The 17,686-nt window shown below is 46.3% G+C and overlaps 1 protein-coding gene across 17 annotated transcripts in view; it reads right to left on the minus strand.

Annotated features, from left to right (window-relative positions):
* Positions 1-17,686, minus strand: part of Rad51b (RAD51 paralog B) — a 701,675-nt gene that overhangs the window by 124,535 nt on the left and 559,454 nt on the right. For 2 of the 17 annotated variants that reach the window (XM_013521912.1, XM_013521906.1), the window contains one exon: positions 11,912-12,735. The exons of the other annotated variants lie outside the window; for them this stretch is intronic. In XM_013521912.1, the coding sequence (XP_013377366.1) occupies positions 12,719-12,735 (17 nt within the window). In that variant the 3' untranslated portion in view covers positions 11,912-12,718. Of the gene's footprint in view, positions 1-11,911; positions 12,736-17,686 lie in introns of those variants that run through there. 17 annotated transcript variants of the gene reach the window in all.

The raw sequence follows: 17,686 nt of genomic DNA on the forward strand, positions 1-17,686 counted from the left end.
GGGGGGAATTCTAGCTACATCAAGGGGACTCACAAGGGCTGCATTTTTGCAGGGGGCAAGGGGAAACCAGCAGATGATTTTTCTTGAAGAGGCAGACTTGACAGACCTATCCCTCTGCTCATGAGCAGATAACCTTCACAAAGAATCTCAATGCAAGGGAGATTCTAAGCACAAAGCGGCAGTGCCTCTTAGAACTTGGTTTATGATTCAAGATGAATCGCTGCAACTCCAGGGCTATCCAGCCGGGGAGGGTGGGAGAGGCAGAGCCGTTAATCAGAAGGTGGCAGGAGACCCCTCCAGGGGAGCCAACTGGGCAAGGGGAGCAGTGAGGGCAGGCAGAGAAAGAACCACCCTCCTCTCACGTGTGGCCAGGAGAAGCTCCGAGAGACGGTCCAGCCTGCATTTTCTCAGGACTTGCTTGAGAGCCCTGGCTCCAACAGTTGTATAAGATGCAGCAAACTATTTGGAGTGGAACCCTGGGCTCTCGAGGATGAGGCTATATGAGCTGTCTCATAGCACTGATGAAGCACCAATACCAGACAGGCCCGGAATGAGGTGCTAAACAGCCAATGACAGTTTCACGAGCTTACTTACATAGTACGTGCGCTGGGAACAGACATTACCGAGCATATAGTAGCTGCTCAACAAATGTCAGTTCCCTTCTTCTTACTATCTGCGTCACCTGGGCAGCTGCTATGTGTGACCCAGTTGGCCAGTCCCTCGGACCTGACGCTCCGCAGCACTTGATAGCTTCGAAACTGGCTTCACACATGAGAACAAATGTTAACCGTTTTTACACCTGTTCCCCAGAGCAAGAGTTTATCCACAGAGAGCCTGTGTGGGTGGGGAGCGAGGATTTTGAGCTCGTATTTTTCCTGAATGAGGTGGCCCATTTTTAAAAATCAGTTTTGTATTTTAGACTTTTAAGATAAATCCAACTTATTTATGGGGCACCGTTAATGTGCTTGACCCTGCTCTAGGGGCCTAGGATGCATCAGTGAATCCAAGTGCCTGTCCTCCAGAGCTCGTAGGGTAGCAGGGAAGACACGCAGTGAATGACAAACACAGGGGTGTGAGGGTTATGACACTGTGCGGTGACTTGTGCTTTGGGAACATAAACGGAAGGCAGGGTGGGGTAAGAAAATTGCGTTCATTTTCACGGAGGGGAGGTCTCACGGAGAAGACGGCATCTCAGCGGATGCTTAGAGGCGAGGGAAGCACGCCAATATCTTGAGGGAAGCAGGGGAGGAAGCAGCCCAGGCAAGGGTTCAGAAGCGAAGGGAGGGCGCAGGTGAGGCTGGTAATGGCGACAGCAAGGAGTCCGCATGGCTACAGTGGGTGTGCGGACGGGGCACACGGATGCCCGGCCTTTGCAGGTCAGGGGAAGGACTTTGCTGGCAGCGTGAGTGAAAAGGTGGTCACTTGGAGCAGAAGAATGTCCGGATCTGATTTGAATCGTAAAACTGGAGAATGGGTCGCTGAAGGAGTGCAGGCTCAGCCCTCTGGTTCAGGTTGGGGTTGGAAAGATACCCATTTATCCACACCGTCATCCTCACAGTGCCCTTGGCCTGAAGATGAGGCAGGGGATTTCTATTTCCATGTTATGCCCTGGCAAACTGTTCTGCAGGGAGGCATTTCTGGATGGCTCAGAGCAGGGATTGGTGGTAGAGGGTTCAGAAGTGAGCTCTTACTGCTCCTGGCCTTGGCCTTGGAAGCACTGTCAGACACGAGAGGCTGGGAGGGAGACAGTGCTGTGTGTTTCTTGTGTCCTTGAGAACGGTTTCAGTGCACAGACCATGTGGGACTAGGGACGACTTTGGCTTTTTTCATTAATATTTTATTTATTGAAGTTGCACATTGAATTCAGAAGGCTGAGGCAGGAGGATCACAAAGTTGAGCTCAACCTGGGCAACCTAGCAAGAGAGTGTCTCAAAATTAAAAAAACAAACAAAACACACTTTTAAAAGGGCGAGGGATGTAGCTCAATGTGAAGGCCTTAGGTTTAGTTCCTAGTTAGTACTGGAGGGCACGTTATACATTTAAAAAACCAGTTTTCCCCTGGGCTTGAGTCACCTTATAAATCTTACTGTGTTCTAGGTATAAATCACAGATGGTCAGTGAAAGTTTGTGGATGTCTTCACATTTCAAAAGATCCTTCCTTGCCGCACACTTCAACAGTGAACCAACACCATGCATCCCACCTAGCACCTCCCACAGGATACCTGACATAGACAGCGAGGGAGCACCCTGCTGGGGCCTGCTGCGGACCGTAGCTTGGCCGGGGCTCCAGGCCAAAGGGTTTGTGGGATGGGCTTCCCGGCAGGCACTGGGCCACAGGGCAGGCTGCCATGGGTTAGGAGATTGTAAGGCACCTGAATGAAGGAAGAAAGTGAATGTTTTCCCTTCTCTGCTCGACTCAGGGCCTTCGCAGCAGACCGTTTAAAATTTATTATTTTATTTTGAGACAGTGGCTTGCTAAGTCACTAAGTTGCCTGGCTTGGTCTCTGACTTGATTTTTTCGCCTTGCTCTGGAGAAAGCTCACGGCTGCAAAGTGGCAGGTTGGGCGTGCGTCTCCCATGAGGGTCAGAAGAGGCTCGGCGGTTCAGAGCGGAGGGCCCCTCGGAGCCCCATCCCTTGCTGCTGGGAGGCGTCTCCGTCGCTTCCCTCCGCCCCTTCCCAGCTCTCCTCTCCGCTTGCCTCTCCACCCAGCTGTCCTTCGCGCAGGCCCTCCCTCCCCTTCCTTCTGCCCTGCAGCTCTCCCCTGCCCTGTTTTCCCTCATACCCCACACTCTTTGTTGCTGAATTCAAGGTTCTCAATGCAGCGGGGCTTTGATGATTTGCCCCACTTGAGAAGGAATGTCAGCTTAAATTAATGAGGAGTCTGAATAATAGAATTTTAAAGCTTAGTTGCTTTCACTCTTCTAAGACATCCTTTCCCTGGAGAAGTGTTAGAATTTAAATTCAGTAACAGGTGATGTCGAGAAATGGGGCACTAGGGTTAGATAATCTTTTAAACGCTTTACTGGAAGGGAAACATTTATAATCAACATACACTTTCTTTGGATCAGAGTATTTCTGCTCCTAACATCTTCCATTTGTTTTTTTTGGTCACCATGATTTTATCAGGCTTCCCAGGGATCCACTACAGTTTCAGCAAGTTCTATTATGACAGACATTTTTACATCAAAAGTCTCTTGGGAAATTTTAAATTTTCAATTCCATGAGCAACACATGGATACTTTCTCTTTGCAAAAACATTAAAACCTTAAATGATAGCAATACGCCAGGCATGGTGGTACACACCTGTAATCCCAGCACTCAGGGAGGCTGAGGCAGGAGCATCGCCATGAGTCTAAGGCCAGCCTGGGCTATATAGTGAGTTCAAGGCCAGCCTGCACTACATAGCAAGACCCTGTTTCAAAACAAAAACAAACAAGAAAAAAAGAGAAAAAGAAAAAAAGAAAGAGTAACACATAAAAATTTTAATAATAATTTCTGTTATTCTGTTTATACCGCTTTCTTTAAGGCAATAACAATGTATTATCTGTAACAGACTATTCTGCACAAACATCCTTTCTGGTGCTGTCTGAAAGGAAACCACCCATACCTGATTGAGTCTCACTTTTAAAAAAAGTAAGTAGTGGCTGAGGTAGTTAAAGTCTCTGGCTTTCCTGGTCAATCCCAGCATGCCTCAACTCACCCCACTTCCTCCCCACAGCGCTGCCATGTTCCAGTTCGGTTATCTGCCAGGAAAACTCACAGAGCGGTGCACATAGGGCAGATGTGATCAATGACTCCGTCTAGCTAAGGTAGCGGGGTGTTCACTGCACTGTTTTCTCTACTTCTCTGAAACTTTAACATTTTTATAATGAAAAAAAGAAAAACACCCAATTGTGAGAATAAAGTAACACATGACTCTAGGGAGAGCAAAGGATCAGTCCTAGCCACGACTGTCCTCTTCCTAGGGAGTTCCAGGTGCACACTGGGAAGGCCATTTCTCATTTATAGGAAAAGTAACAAAAGTAATGAGCAATATAGTTCTTAGCAATGTGCGTACTTTTTCAAGCTCTTTCATACACAGTCTTCTTTTACCCTCCCAAACATGGGCAATAGGATAGGAAAGGCAAGTACTGCTCCCATGTTATAAATGGAGATACCGATTCATGATACTAGCTAGCACTGTCAGCGCGCAGCTGATTGCCTTCTTACCAGGCAGCAGGCGTAGTTTTAGGTACCAACGTGTACTGACTCATTTCATCCTTCCAACAACTGTTCTCACTGTCGGAGGAGCTCGGGACCTCGCTGTTGCCGAGGGTGGCTGTGGTTCTTTTCGGCAGAGCTCTGGTCCTTACTTTGAGCTTCGTTTCCTGGCTCCAGTGCAGATCCCCCAGCCTGCTGGCAGAAGTCCTTCATCCCACTGGCACAGACTTTCTGGCTTCCACCGCTGACCTTTGGGCCTTCCCAGTGCAGATCCTTGGTACAGAACTTGCATGAGACCTTGTCATGGGCTCTACGCCTCCAGCTAGACTCCTGGAGGATATTGCCATGGGCTCTAGGTCTTCTTGCATTTGACTCTTTGGGTGACTATTATAAAATAATCCTATCAACCATGTGTCCTGTATTACATTGTTTCCCTTGCAAACCCTGACTACAACACAGCCCGAGCAGACTACAGCAGGGAACTAGTTTTCACATGCCCTCCGTCCACGTTTTTCACGTCTCTTACCATTGCCCTGCACCTCTGTCTCTGCACGGGCCATCTCCTCGCACCCAAGGCCATTTGGGCTACCTACTGTGAGAAACTGTCAGCCATGCCAGTTAAGAAGGGTTATGGTTTCTCTAGCAGTATGAACACAACCAGCAGGATGAGCTTGGAGGATGGGGAAAGGGTGGAGAAGACGCCACTGAAGAAGTCTACCAATAAGATAAGCTGAGACCGGTTCAATAAACATGTGTCTGACACAGGGGCATGTTACTTAAAGTTCACAGCATAAGGGATGTGGGAGCTAAGATGGGAGCATGGAAAATATGAGCAGAAAGGATTAGTAGGTTGAATAACACCGAGCGCTACAGGTCTCTCCAGCTAGTTCGCTGGGTTTAGCAAGCTGTTTTTGCCTGGAGATTCTGAGTCCGGCTTAAACAGCATAATTGCTACAAAGTTTGCTTCATCTTAAGCCTTCCTGTGAGTCTTCCCCAGGTGCTCTGGTGAGAGAGGCTTATGCTATTGACACAGAGATAGGTGGTTGCTGATTAACCCCAGAGGGGCCTAGAGAACTGGGAGAAAGCCAAACTGGCTTCTGCTTCAGCTTTGCATCCACTTCCAAGATGTTAGCTTGAGAATGAACACGGAGTGTGGATGACGGCGTTGGCGTGAGAGGCCGGGCAAACCCCATATGGATTCTCTGGCCCCAGAGGACAGCCAATAGCAATAGGCATCAAGCTCCGATTTTAAATGGAATGAGCAGGGGTCTGGAAGTGATCCAGAAGGACTGGCTCTAGAATCTCACAGCGGCAGGCTTAGAAACAGCTCCAGACCTACCTTCTCTGACATCAGCATCTCCAAGGGGAGCACTGTAACTTCAGTCAGTAGATAAACGTGTCATGGGAAATTTTAACCAATGATTTAATCAGCACCGACATATTCAGAGCTCAGGAAAGGTCAGGGAAACAGAATTGTTTAGATTTGCTTCCACTTTACTCATAGCTTCATGTCCACTAAAAAGAACAGAAATACTGTATTTGAATTTGAAGGGAGATGGTTTGGATTAGGCTTTTACATATCCAATAAGGTGTAAAGGTAATGGTATCTGGCGAATCAAGGGGAAAGCCTGGTATCACAGTTTCACTCTTGCCCTAGTCCTCTACAGTTCCCTACATCAGTTGAAACAGGACAACACCATGCACGACTAGTCTTCCAAAAACATCATGAAGATTTAGGAATAATTTCAAATGAAGAGCCCTAGGCATCTTGGGAGAACATGATTGACAAAAACTTTATCTAAACCTAGTCCTAGTGTGTTCTTAGCTTAGTTTGAAAGTAAATTGCTTGGGACTTGTTAGTCAAGTATCGGGGACCAGAAGAGGTCGGGGAGATGAATGAAGAGAGGGTTATCTTTCCATGTGCTCAGCAGAAGTTTCTCTGCCGCTGCTGAATACCTCTGGGGAAAGGGAAATCGCGGCAAGGACCGGGGAGGAGGAAAGATATCTTGGTCTCACAGCGGGAACAGGATTTTCCTTAGCTGAGGATTTATTGCCATTCTTCCATTTTGCATCTTCTTCAATCTGGAATAAATCTCAAGAGCCTTCTTCCCACTCACCAGCCCTCTATTTCTGTGACTGAGTGCTTTTCAAAGGACACTCATATTTTTTGTGCTGATATTTCCCATGCCCCCTCTCAGCTCCCAAGTCTCCTGAAAAAGGAGGCAGGACTCTGCCATCAGGGGGTGGGGCTGGAGAAGGGCTAGGAGACGCCTGGGTGTATGTAGGTCAGGTCTGCAGTGATAGGAAAGGCAGGAAGAGGCAAGAAAAGAACCCTTGCCGCAATCTCAGAGCACAGAGAGTGCACCTGAGTCCTCATCCTTCCCTCTCGAAGCCCCTTACTGGAAAGCAGCCCCGCACACACCTGCTGCTTCGGAAACCTTGTTTCCAGTGATTTCACCAGCCCACAATTGGTTGGTGAGCTGGTGACCAATGACATTGAGACAAACCGTAAGATAACCCTGGGTCAATCAGGTTCTCTCTGAGTAATTTTAAACAAGGAAAAAAAGCCAAAGGGGACCAAAGCTGAAAGGAGCTAGAGACACCAGGAGGAGCCATGTGTAAACCAAAGTGTTCAGGAACTGGAACCTGCAGCATGCAGGACAAGTCTGCTGGGAGAGAGTAGCTCTGGGCAGACACGCAGAGACATCAAGGTAGGGAATTCCCAGGGCACCTCTTCTCCAAAAGGCTTTCTAATCTCGTGTCACTCGTACCCTAACAACACAGGTCGCCTGCCAGGGATAATTCAGGCTCTTCCCAAATGAACAGCCCAAGTGCAATGAAAAGCTGTACAAGCTCCTGGTGGACAGGTTGCTTCGGGGGCAGCAGGGGAAGAGCAGGCTGCCCCCTCTGTACACATGGCCTACCACCAGGGCTAACTTAGAAGCCGCTTGCCTGCTTGAGATGAGGTTTCAGGCAGGAAATGGCGTGACCTAATTTCTGTCTTTGTTCTTCGGACATCAGAGTAGGCCAAAACTACGCAAAGGTCCTGAAGAAAGGAAGTCGAGGCATCTACAAAGAACTGGTTTGGTCTTAGAACGTTCCTCTCAAGTTACTAAAATCCGGATCACAAACCTCTCTGCAAAGCAGCTTTCAAACTGTATCTTTTCACCTAACGGGAGCAAAGAGGTGTGGCAGCCATGCTGGCTCACCAAGCTCTCATGAATCATTTCTCATCTCTGATTTCAGGACTCGGGAGGGCTAAGCTGGAAGGAAAACCAAGAGTAGTTCTTGTCAGTACAAGACCTCATCTGTTATGTCCACGGCCTCTTGGAAATGTCCCCCAGCACTTGACTGAAAACACATGGCGGCGGCCCACTCAGATCAGGAATTCATTACTGGAAGAATAATAAGGGAAAGTCTCCCTCCCCCCGGCCCCACCCCGGCTGCAGGGAGCCTCTGGACAACTCAAAGCCAACCGCTCCATCTTAAATGCATTACTACCAGCGGACTATGGAGCCCTTCAACCCGTTAGCCTTTCCCAGAGTTATTAGTATCTGAAAGAACTAAGACAAAAGCACCCAGGGTTAACTAGTCCTTTTCTAAAAAAAAAAAAAAAAAGGGACCTGTAGACAAAAATGGGGAGCGAAACTATTTTGTCTCCTTTCCTTAACACTGCCCTGCAGGTCTTCGATAGATGTCAGGTAATCCAAGGGAAATGTACCTACAGGAACTGGATTCAAAAGAAGGAAGCATTTGCCAACTGCTGGGAAGAGCAGCGCGTGCCAAGTGTTAGGAGTGCTCAGTAATTCTCAGCGCTTCCCTTCTCCGTACCGGAAGTTTGGACTGCCCCGCTTCCCTGAAGTTGGGCGTGGCTACACGACTGTAGCCATGACAGCAGAAGTGATGTGTGTCCATCCTGCTCTTTCTTTCTTAATCTCGTCCTCTCAAGTGGTGACTGTGAATGTGAACACTGCCGTGCCGTACTAAGTTAGCACACGGAGAGCAGCGTGTCTGTAGAGCTCTTGGATTTGCACAGACTTTAAGGCACGGAGGAGTTGTTTTGTGGGCAGCAAAATGAAATCTCTTCTGATTTATGTGCAATGATTTATAGGTTTTCTCTCTTTGCAGGTCTATTTGGAATTCTGAAAAAAATTGTTTCATGTCCTCACCCAAACTCAGGGAAATAGGCAAAGAGTTTCTCTCTCACACTTAGGATATTAAACTGAGAAATGGGATGGGTTCCTACCTTCCATCTGAGCAAAAGAAATTTTTGAATTCCACAGCGGAATAAAGTGGAAAGAACAAAGTCCTTCCACAGGCATAGAAAATAACATTCAAAACAGTTGTAAGGCCATCGCTTTTAGGCCAGAATGAGATATTTTGTACTTTATGCTTTTACTTGCTTTGCCCCCATTACCTAAGTCTTTATCCTCCATTTGCAAAATTCTTTTGTGGCAATCCCGGTTTTACCAGACACGCTTTTACAACCCTCTTACGGAGCAGTAACTTTTCACTCCTTACAACACACAGCCTAAAAGTCTGTATGTGCAGAGCTCAGCGTCTCTGGGTTAATCCAGAAACACTTCCCAATCTCTCGCAGGACAGTATCACCTTCACAGAATGGTTAGGGGTCTAGCATAATTAGGGTGGCAGGGTTGAATTCACACACACACACACACACACACACACATACATACACACACACTTAAAATACCTGTAAGTTGAAAGACCCTGGATTTGACCCTCAGCATCACAACAAATAAAACCACAAAAAACCCCCCAAAACTCTGAATTGCATTATTAACTACTTTCAGTAAAAATAACTGGCAAGATGGGATGCATCTCTGGCATGTCATGGGTGGTACCAGCTGGCTAGTCTTCAGCTCATGAGGAAAAACATCACCTGTGTCTGCTTCCTACAAACTTTCCCCGGGGCAATTTTCATGTGCGTCTCCCAATCTTTCATAGCGGTGGAAAGAGAAGACAGGGGTGATGCCTCTGCTTTTTCCCATTCCTACTCTTCAGGCCCTCTGTAGCTGCTATGCAGTGTGCAAGATTCAGCCACTAGTGTTATTCTTTTTTTTTTTTTTGTACCGGGAATCGAACTCATGACCTCAGGCCTGCCAGGCAAGCGCTTATGCCACTGAGCTACATCCCCGGCCCGTACTAGTGTTATTCTTGATGATTCTTTTATTTGGAAAATATTCACTAAATTCCTATACAATAGTGTGTGTAGTATGTACTGAGTACGTCAGTGAATTGAGGATGAATAAGATAGGCTGCAACAGTTGTGTGCAGAAATGTTACCCAGGTATAGAAGGTGCAAGAATGCCTAGGTTCAACTCTCCATTCCATTCTTTCCAGCAAGACAACAAACCCCTCTTGCCTCAGTTCCCCATGGTGAGAAGGGACTCTATGGAGACTCACCTCATAAGATTGCTGGCAGGGTAAGCAAGGGTGGTACAGGTCACGTGCTAGGCACCAGCAGGTGCTCTGAGCGCAAAAGTGGCACTGAAGGGCCGTCTTAGCAACAGGGCTGTGCTAATGGCCTGGGGTGTGGGGGTCAGAGGGGGAGAAGATTGAGTGGGTTTGTCAGCCACTGGAGGGGTGGGGAGAACACTGCCTTGGAGTTCCCTGAGGTCATAAAAAGAGTCTCAGCGAGGAAGGCAATCTTTGACGTGTAGGATCAGGATATGTGTTCCTCTTACTATGATACTTTTGAGTGACTCATTTTAATACGTGAAACTTTTAGTTTTTTTTCTAAATATATAGCACTGTACCGCTGAGCCATATCCCTGGCCCCATTTTCTTCTTTTAAACCAAAGGCATTGACTTCCAAAGACAGTCAAAGGACAGCAGTACTCCCAAAGACAGAAGCACTTCCAGAGACAGCCAAAAAACAAACACAGACAGACCCAAGAGCTGGTGCCAGTAGGTACATTAACCACTAATGGGGTACAACCCAATTTCTATTCAGCCATATGCTTGGGGTCTGGAGCCTGAAACTGTCTGCCTACATGTGCAAATTGACAAGACGTATGTCGCAACAGATGGAAAGACAAGCCAAATTTTAAACAGAAAATGAGACAAACAAGGAAAGAGGAGCTGTCCTCGGAAGGTAAAGGATAAGTAATGAGTGGGTACCCCAAAGTCAAATTTAGCCAGACAATCACAACCCAAGTAAGTGCTTCTTTCCTGGATTTGGAAAGGAAGGGACGGGAAATTTTTATCTTCTCTAGACTGGCACTACAGACAGAGATCAAGGAGACAGCTGACCTCGGTAAGAATTTATTCCCTGGCTTTTTGGCCAGTTGTCCCAGGATCTTATCTTCAGGCTCCAGAGCAACGAGGACATCTCAGCCATCCCATACCGGGCACCAGAAACTCTAGGGGAGAAATGTATTATCTTCACTCCCCCATTACAAGGATCACGGGTAGGGCCTTTATAGCAAAAGACAGATTAATAAAAGAAAAAAAAAAAGCATGTACATTTATTTGCCATGAGTTTTGTGTGACACGGGAGCCTTCATAAAGGAAAACTCAGAGAAACAGGGGAGGCTGTGCATTTTTATGCTTAGGTTTGCTGAAGACCGGACAGTCACGTAGAAGTGTGCCTGGAAGGCAAACGGGTATGATCTCATGGTAATAAATGAGGGGTTAGCAAGTCCTGTTTGTTCATATTCTTTTTTCTTTTCTGCCTCCCTATGCCTTCAGAGATAAGGACATTCCTTTCCTCTGGGTATAGGGAGGGCACCTCTGGAATGAAGGTTTTATGATCTGCTTCAGGGGCAGGACAGCTAGGTTTTATGACCTGCTTAAGGAGAGAGGCCAAGGAAATACTGACTTTTTGCTTTTGCTGTTTTCCAATATTTTGGGGTAGCATGCCCTGATCCCCATCGATAACTTCTCAAATCCTCTCTCATGTTTGACTCAATTCAGGTCATGAGAATTCATGACATTTAATTAGCTGCAAAACTCAGCTTGGTTTTCCACGTACATATTCTGTGGAAGACCACAGTTCTCAAACTGTACCTCCATCCGAGGGAGACACATGGCCTTAGCCTCAAATATTTGCCGTCCCTGTTACACAAACCTTTCTTCTCTCTGATGCCCAGCACACCGCTGTTGCCAGAAAGACTTTCTCTGGTTGGCTCCAAGCCAGTGAGATGCTCCTCCTCCTGCCCTTGCAGTGTGGGGCTTGGATGTGCACCTATCTTGTTACTTTATTTTATTCTGCTTTCTATCATAGCTACTCACTTTTCAGTCCTTTTCTAGTACATTTCTTGAGGATGGGGCACACATCCTATTGCTTTTAGGCTTCCCCTGGTCATTTGGTGTGTGTTTAGCAAACACTGAGTTGCTAAAATGGACTCAGACGTTCAATCATTCTTCATCACTCTGTTAGCTTTGTACACAGCGCTCTGTTGGGCAATGGTAGAAAATAGGATATGACTTGATTCTCATCACCAAGGCACCTGACATTTCTGAAAAGAGAGCAGGCACAAAGTGATTCCACCGCAGAAGTTTTGGGTTGACAGCCTGGGTAGGAGGAGCCCGGTGGGAAAGGCTGGGAAGATTTAATGTCTGACCTGGAAGGGCCTGAAGCCCCAGGACCTTGCACTGCACCCAGCCTGATGCACTGGTCAAAAGCCTCTGGGCAGTAGGAACAGGGATGCTGGAGGTTATACTGGAAACGACTAAACTCTCCCATGGGTCACCAATTGATTTATTTGCTAATTGGGCTTTAAATCTAAAGAAATCATTTCATCCTTTATTCAAAACTGCATGAATCTCACTTTTTGTTTTGCAAGGCGATACATAATATGCCAGTGAAATGTGAATTTACACTACAATAGTTATGCCGCTAATGACCTTCCAAATGCCAATAATACCATACATATTCCGCTTCGCCAGTGGATCTGAAGCTGTCAGTGAATTCTGAGGCCATCAACCTCCCTCTGTCACAAGAGCAGACCCTCACGCCAGGCCTGTCCCCAGCATCCCCCATCATTCAGTGATTTTGTTTCTAAATCAGTGGCTCTTTGGAGACCCCCAAGTCCTTTACACCTATTCTTTTTATTTGGTGAACAATACTTTATTCGGAAAAGTCCCGTCCTGTAATTACAAATCTTGTTAGTCTTCCTCCTCCTCTCCCCAGGGGGATTGTGGACTTTAATTAATTAATGTGGTTAAACTGCTTTGCTGCTTTGCCGTGCCTCGTTGAAAGGTGCTATATAAGTGCAAATTATTATTATTATGGTTGTTGACATCCCATGGCGGCAAAGCCCTCAGCCCAACACATCAGAGATCTGAACAAAGGCTTCTTCATCTTCACCTTCCCTGCTAGGTCTGAAATCGCCGGCTCAGTGGTCTAGGAGCAAATCTGTTACCATCTCAACAGTAATCAACTAATTAATCCCCATTATGCTGGCTTCCGTCTCCTTCTTCCAAGCTGCATGGTCCTGTTTCATTTCACAAACCACGCCCCCATCAGCTGTAGACAAAGGTCACAGTACCCTATGGCCTCTGTTGGCCTAAAAGGAAAAAGAGAAAGAGAGAGACAGACAGAGTTGGAAAAACTTATCATAAAATGCATTCACTTCTCACCAGCGATCTCAATGAAACTTTCCCACGGCTGCAGTCCCCTCCCATAGCTATCACCCACAGAAGTGCAGGCCTTGCACGCTGCAGATGCCCAGAAACCCAGCGCAGGCTGAGGTGAAGGCCCTGCAGCGCTGACTGCAGTTACAGACAAAGGGGGGGTCCATGTGCACTGGGTAGGAAAAGGTCATTCAGAGACACAGGAGTCCCTCTTTGGCTTTCTCCACAACCCCCAAGTTTCCCCTGAGAAAGCCAGCTGCCATCTGTAGCCAGCAAGCCCTCACAAAGGCTGGGACCATGATTTAGATGTTTTGTGCTACACCTAGCACACCACAACCCTCCACAAATGCCCAGGACTTCCACTACGATGATAGCCATTGAAAGCAGCCCTGTGGGGAGACTCGGCCTCTCATAGGGGCGCTGCTGACCAAAACACTCCTTACAAGGTTGCCCCTCAGCCCCTTTGTTAGGGCGGCTGTGGGCGAGCCTCAGGGGGTCATGTCTTCATCTGCCTTCATTTATCCTCCCCATTGAAGGGCTCCTTCAGGACATCGGTCAGTCTCTGTGGGAAATGATTTGGAGAACAACAAAAGAGCTTGGGCCCTTGGGGGGGGCCTTCAGAATTCAGTAAACATCTGGACGCGGAAGGCCAGGTTCTCAAGCCGTCTAGCTGGGGAGGTGTCAAAAGAGAGAAAGAGCTGTGTGTGCCACGTAAGCTCTTAGTTCTGCGGAGACGTTTGTTGTCCGAAGACACAGACGCCCCAGTAGGTAGGTAGGAAGATTTTTCAAAAGCTCTTCTATTTGTCAGTTTCTGTGAATGCAGGTCGCCGTTTGTCAGCTCTCACGGCATGCGTGAGGAAATGGCAGTGTCACGTGGGTAGCGGGCGGCCTGTGACGGGCGTTGTGATTCTCTGGGTAGCACAAATAACGCAAGGTTGCCCGAGCCTGTCCTGGTCATCGTTAACAGCATTTCATTTACTTTGAGCTCTCTGAAGCACTTAGCATCCAAGGTGACTTACTGGGCTCAAAAAATGGACAGAGAGCACTAAGAGGAGGACTGATTTACACTTCATCGCACGGTGAGGTTTGGGACCTGAACTCTTGACTCCCAGGGTTCCCTTTATTGTTGAGTCCGTCCATTTAGAACACATTAGTCAGCATGATTCAACATTCATCACTCATCAGCTTTAGTGATGGAACTAATCAGCATTCCCCAGTGTCCCCAAGTCTATCTGCAGGCAGCGAAAGAAACCGGCCTCTGTCAAGAGACAATGGAATGGAGTTTTTGCCAGGAGTCAAAGCTGAATCCAGTTCCAGTCCCACGTACCCGGTCATTCTAGCTGGAAGGAGCCTATCTCCTTTATCTGTCCAGCTCCTCCGTTTGAACATCCATAACAGGTGTCACATGTTGCTTGTGATTGAACTTATTTAACTACATCTTTTCTAACTAGACATGGAGCCACTAAATGGAAGGGACCTTTTTTCCTCCCAGTTTTCTATCTCCTGAGCCCTGAGCACCATGCTTTACAGACAACAGATGCCTGACAAATACTTACTGAACTGAACTCACTGACAGGGAACTTAAATCATATTCCAGAAAGAACCTCCAGTCCTTTTGGAAGAAATTTTCAGAGAAAACGAACAACCTGAATTGATTTAACATCTTTTGGTATCATTACCTGGGCATTTTCACAAATGCAAATTGTTGACTCTGCTAATGACTTGCAGATTCTTAAAGAGGAGTGTGGACCCAGTGTGGAGCTACAGTCCAGGTTTTGGAATAAAGTTTTTTTCTATAACCCCATTTCAACTGAAATTTTGTTGCTTGTTTTTTAAAAAAGAGCAGGCAGGAAAAAATATTTTGGAAAAAATGTGTTTAGTCTGTGACTTTGGACCCGAGTCCATACCCTGCTTTGTGCTAGTAACACTCATTCAAATTTTGTTCTTAAATACTGCATGACAGCAAAACATACTAAAGTTCCCACTTGAAGGGAACTCTGTTTGGGGAAGGGTAAGGGATATAATTTTTGGGTGCTAATTCTTGGTGGAGTAGTTGACTATCATATCCTAGTCCTCTTTGCTCTAGACTCTGGGACCAAAGAGGGCCCTGATGGCATTTTTAGCAAACCTAATATTTATGTTGAATTTCAAGAATATAACTCTATTATGCAAGAAGCCCAGCCCTAGGGTGTGTACTCTTGTATCCCAGGAAGTAATCTCTGAAGCTAGATGCCTCTGCAAGAGCTGTGTCTCTGACTATTCATTTTCACACTTTCTCTCGTGGTAACAGAACTCCCCAAATTTCGCTGGTACCTGGTACCAGATTGATATATGTCTCAGCCCCCTTGACATATAGTTACATATTTGCTCCATGATACAAGCAGCAATCAAGTGTGTAACTTCTGGTTAATGTCCTTACAGGAAGAGGGAAGATTTTCCTCCCATCATTCTCTGTCCCACACAACTCCTGCTACTCAGACGGAGGACATGACGTTGAGACATCTGGACCATGACAGAGCCATAAGCCAATACCCTGGGTCCCTGTATAGCCACGTAGAGCCAAGTGGCCATACCAGCTCTGGACGACACTCCTCCACAGCGCTATGTGAGAAAGCAGTAAACCTTTATCTTGGACACCATTTTAGTTTAAGGAGCTGTTACACCCAGTCAAACTTATAACCCAACTACACTCAGGGAATTTCTAGAAGGATCATTGTATCAGTGTGACTGACCCATTTTAGCTTGGAATCTCAGGATTCAATGTTCAGAATGGGCCTGGAATATGTCAACAAGGCCCATGAAGTCTGAGAAACAAGTGGCCACAGGGGCTGCCATAATAGAAGAGGAGGCCTAAACCCACTCTGATTTTGTAAAATCTTAGTCTTAGCCTACCTCCCTGAAAGGGCCACAGACTCACCTTTGAGACACTCAGCCTCATTTCAGCTTTTTTGGGACTCTGTTTTTTCATCTGAAGATCAAGGTGATAGATGAGACTAAAAGCTATCTTGGGATGTGTGTATACAGTTACCTTTAGGAGCAGTGAAACAATTTTCACAAGTAATCAGCTAAGTGTACGCATAAAGCTCACACATTGTGCAGAAGATCTGCCTAGAGTATACGGCAAGCTTACACTGCAAAGGCAGACACAAAAGAGGCATCCATAAAGAATGCACAAGAACTTCTGCCATGGAAACATGATAACAAACTTCTAATTCCACACAGCTGCACAGAAATTAGTCCGCTACCTCCAGAGGGAGTGCACATTGGTAAACTTCTTTGGAGAGAATTTGGGAATGTATAGTCAGATGAAAATGTGCATATCTTCAAATCAGTCATTCAACTGTGATAGATCCCTAGAGAAACTCTCATGCTTGGCAACCAAGAGATATGTATAAAGAAATTCACCGTTCCAAATAACCAAAATTCCCATAGATAGGGGAGTAGATAACACGATACAGTCATACAATGGATGTGGATACCTGAAGTAAAGTGAAAAAAACTGGTCCATGTGTGTCAATGGAAACACAGTATAAAAACATGTTAAATGACAAAAGCAAATTGTAAAATTATGTGTATGACAAGGCATATATCAGATTTTAGAATACACTCAAAATAAATCACATGTGAATTCAGTTACAGGAGAGGAAGGAAATATACCAAAGTTATGGAGAACTTTTACTTCTGTGGAGGAATGTGGAGGTGGGGAGGGCCTGGACTAGGGATAGGTACACACGAGCATCAAGCTTTGTCAAATTTTGGTCCTGTATTTAAAAAACAAATCTGAGAAAAACTGGACAGAGTTTTAAATACTTGCTAATTTTAGGTGGTCGAATTTTGTAAAATTCATGCTTTATGATTTTCTGTACTGTCTATATTAATGATATTATAAGGAAGGGCTGGGTGTAGCTCAGTGGTAGAGTGTTTGCCAGAACTTCACAAACAAAATAGATAACAAAATAAGGGAACAAGGCAAAGGGCCGGTGTAGGAAGACATCATAGAGAAAGGGGAGGTACAGTGAATGTCAGAAGAGGAGAACACTGAGCAGATGGAGTCCTTCCCCATTCCCCTATGGGACTAAGAGTCCTAGATGAACCTTCTGAGGCTGCAGTAGCACCTAGCAGACTAGGGACAATGCGACAGGCGGGCTCTGTCCTCTTCTCTAGGACCTCTGGGAGGAGTTTGTACTGTCTGCGCCACTGAATGCCAGGGCTCTCTGCCCGGACTCCCACAAGAATGCTAGGCTGTGCCAGGTGTGCGGGTGGTACTGGGTGTGCAGATACCACCATACCTGGTTGGAAATGGACTGAGAACCTTCTGGGTCACTTTGAGTCTACCAGGCAGAAAATATGTAGAGGGACTACTGATTCAAATTGAAATCTGATGAGCTCAGCTAGTGGTATTTGGGGGGAAAGAATTTTTTGATAAATCATCCATTTGGCTGGGTGACTAAGAAAATGGAGTGGAAGAATTTAACCCAAGTTTGTGACAAGGGAACAAACAGGGGAGATTAATGCCTTTCCTGATATGCTTCAAAAGATGATCAACCAAACCATTCTTGATTGTAAAATCAGAGCCAAAAAGGGACATAGCTTTCCAGTTCTAAAAAAGAAAATCACTGTTTTCTGGTTTTTTTCTGAGTTTGCTACACAAACTAGTGGAAGAAATAGGAAGTTAGTTTTGTCCAGCACCTTCTCTAGACCAGTGACAGGCGACCAAGTATTTCCAGGGTCTAGGGCCCAGCCAGGACAGCGCAGGGCCCCAGACAAAGGCAGGCAGACAAAGAGGATGCAAAGGGTGGTATTACCATGTTAATAGCCCGAGGCCTCCTGAAGATGCCTGGAGGGTGGGCTTTCCTTCTCTTACTTTTTTCTTTTGTTTTCCTT

This window comes from Chinchilla lanigera, unplaced genomic scaffold, assembly GCF_000276665.1.
Source record: "Chinchilla lanigera isolate Chin_1 unplaced genomic scaffold, ChiLan1.0 scaffold00065, whole genome shotgun sequence".
NCBI lineage: Eukaryota > Metazoa > Chordata > Mammalia > Rodentia > Chinchillidae > Chinchilla > Chinchilla lanigera.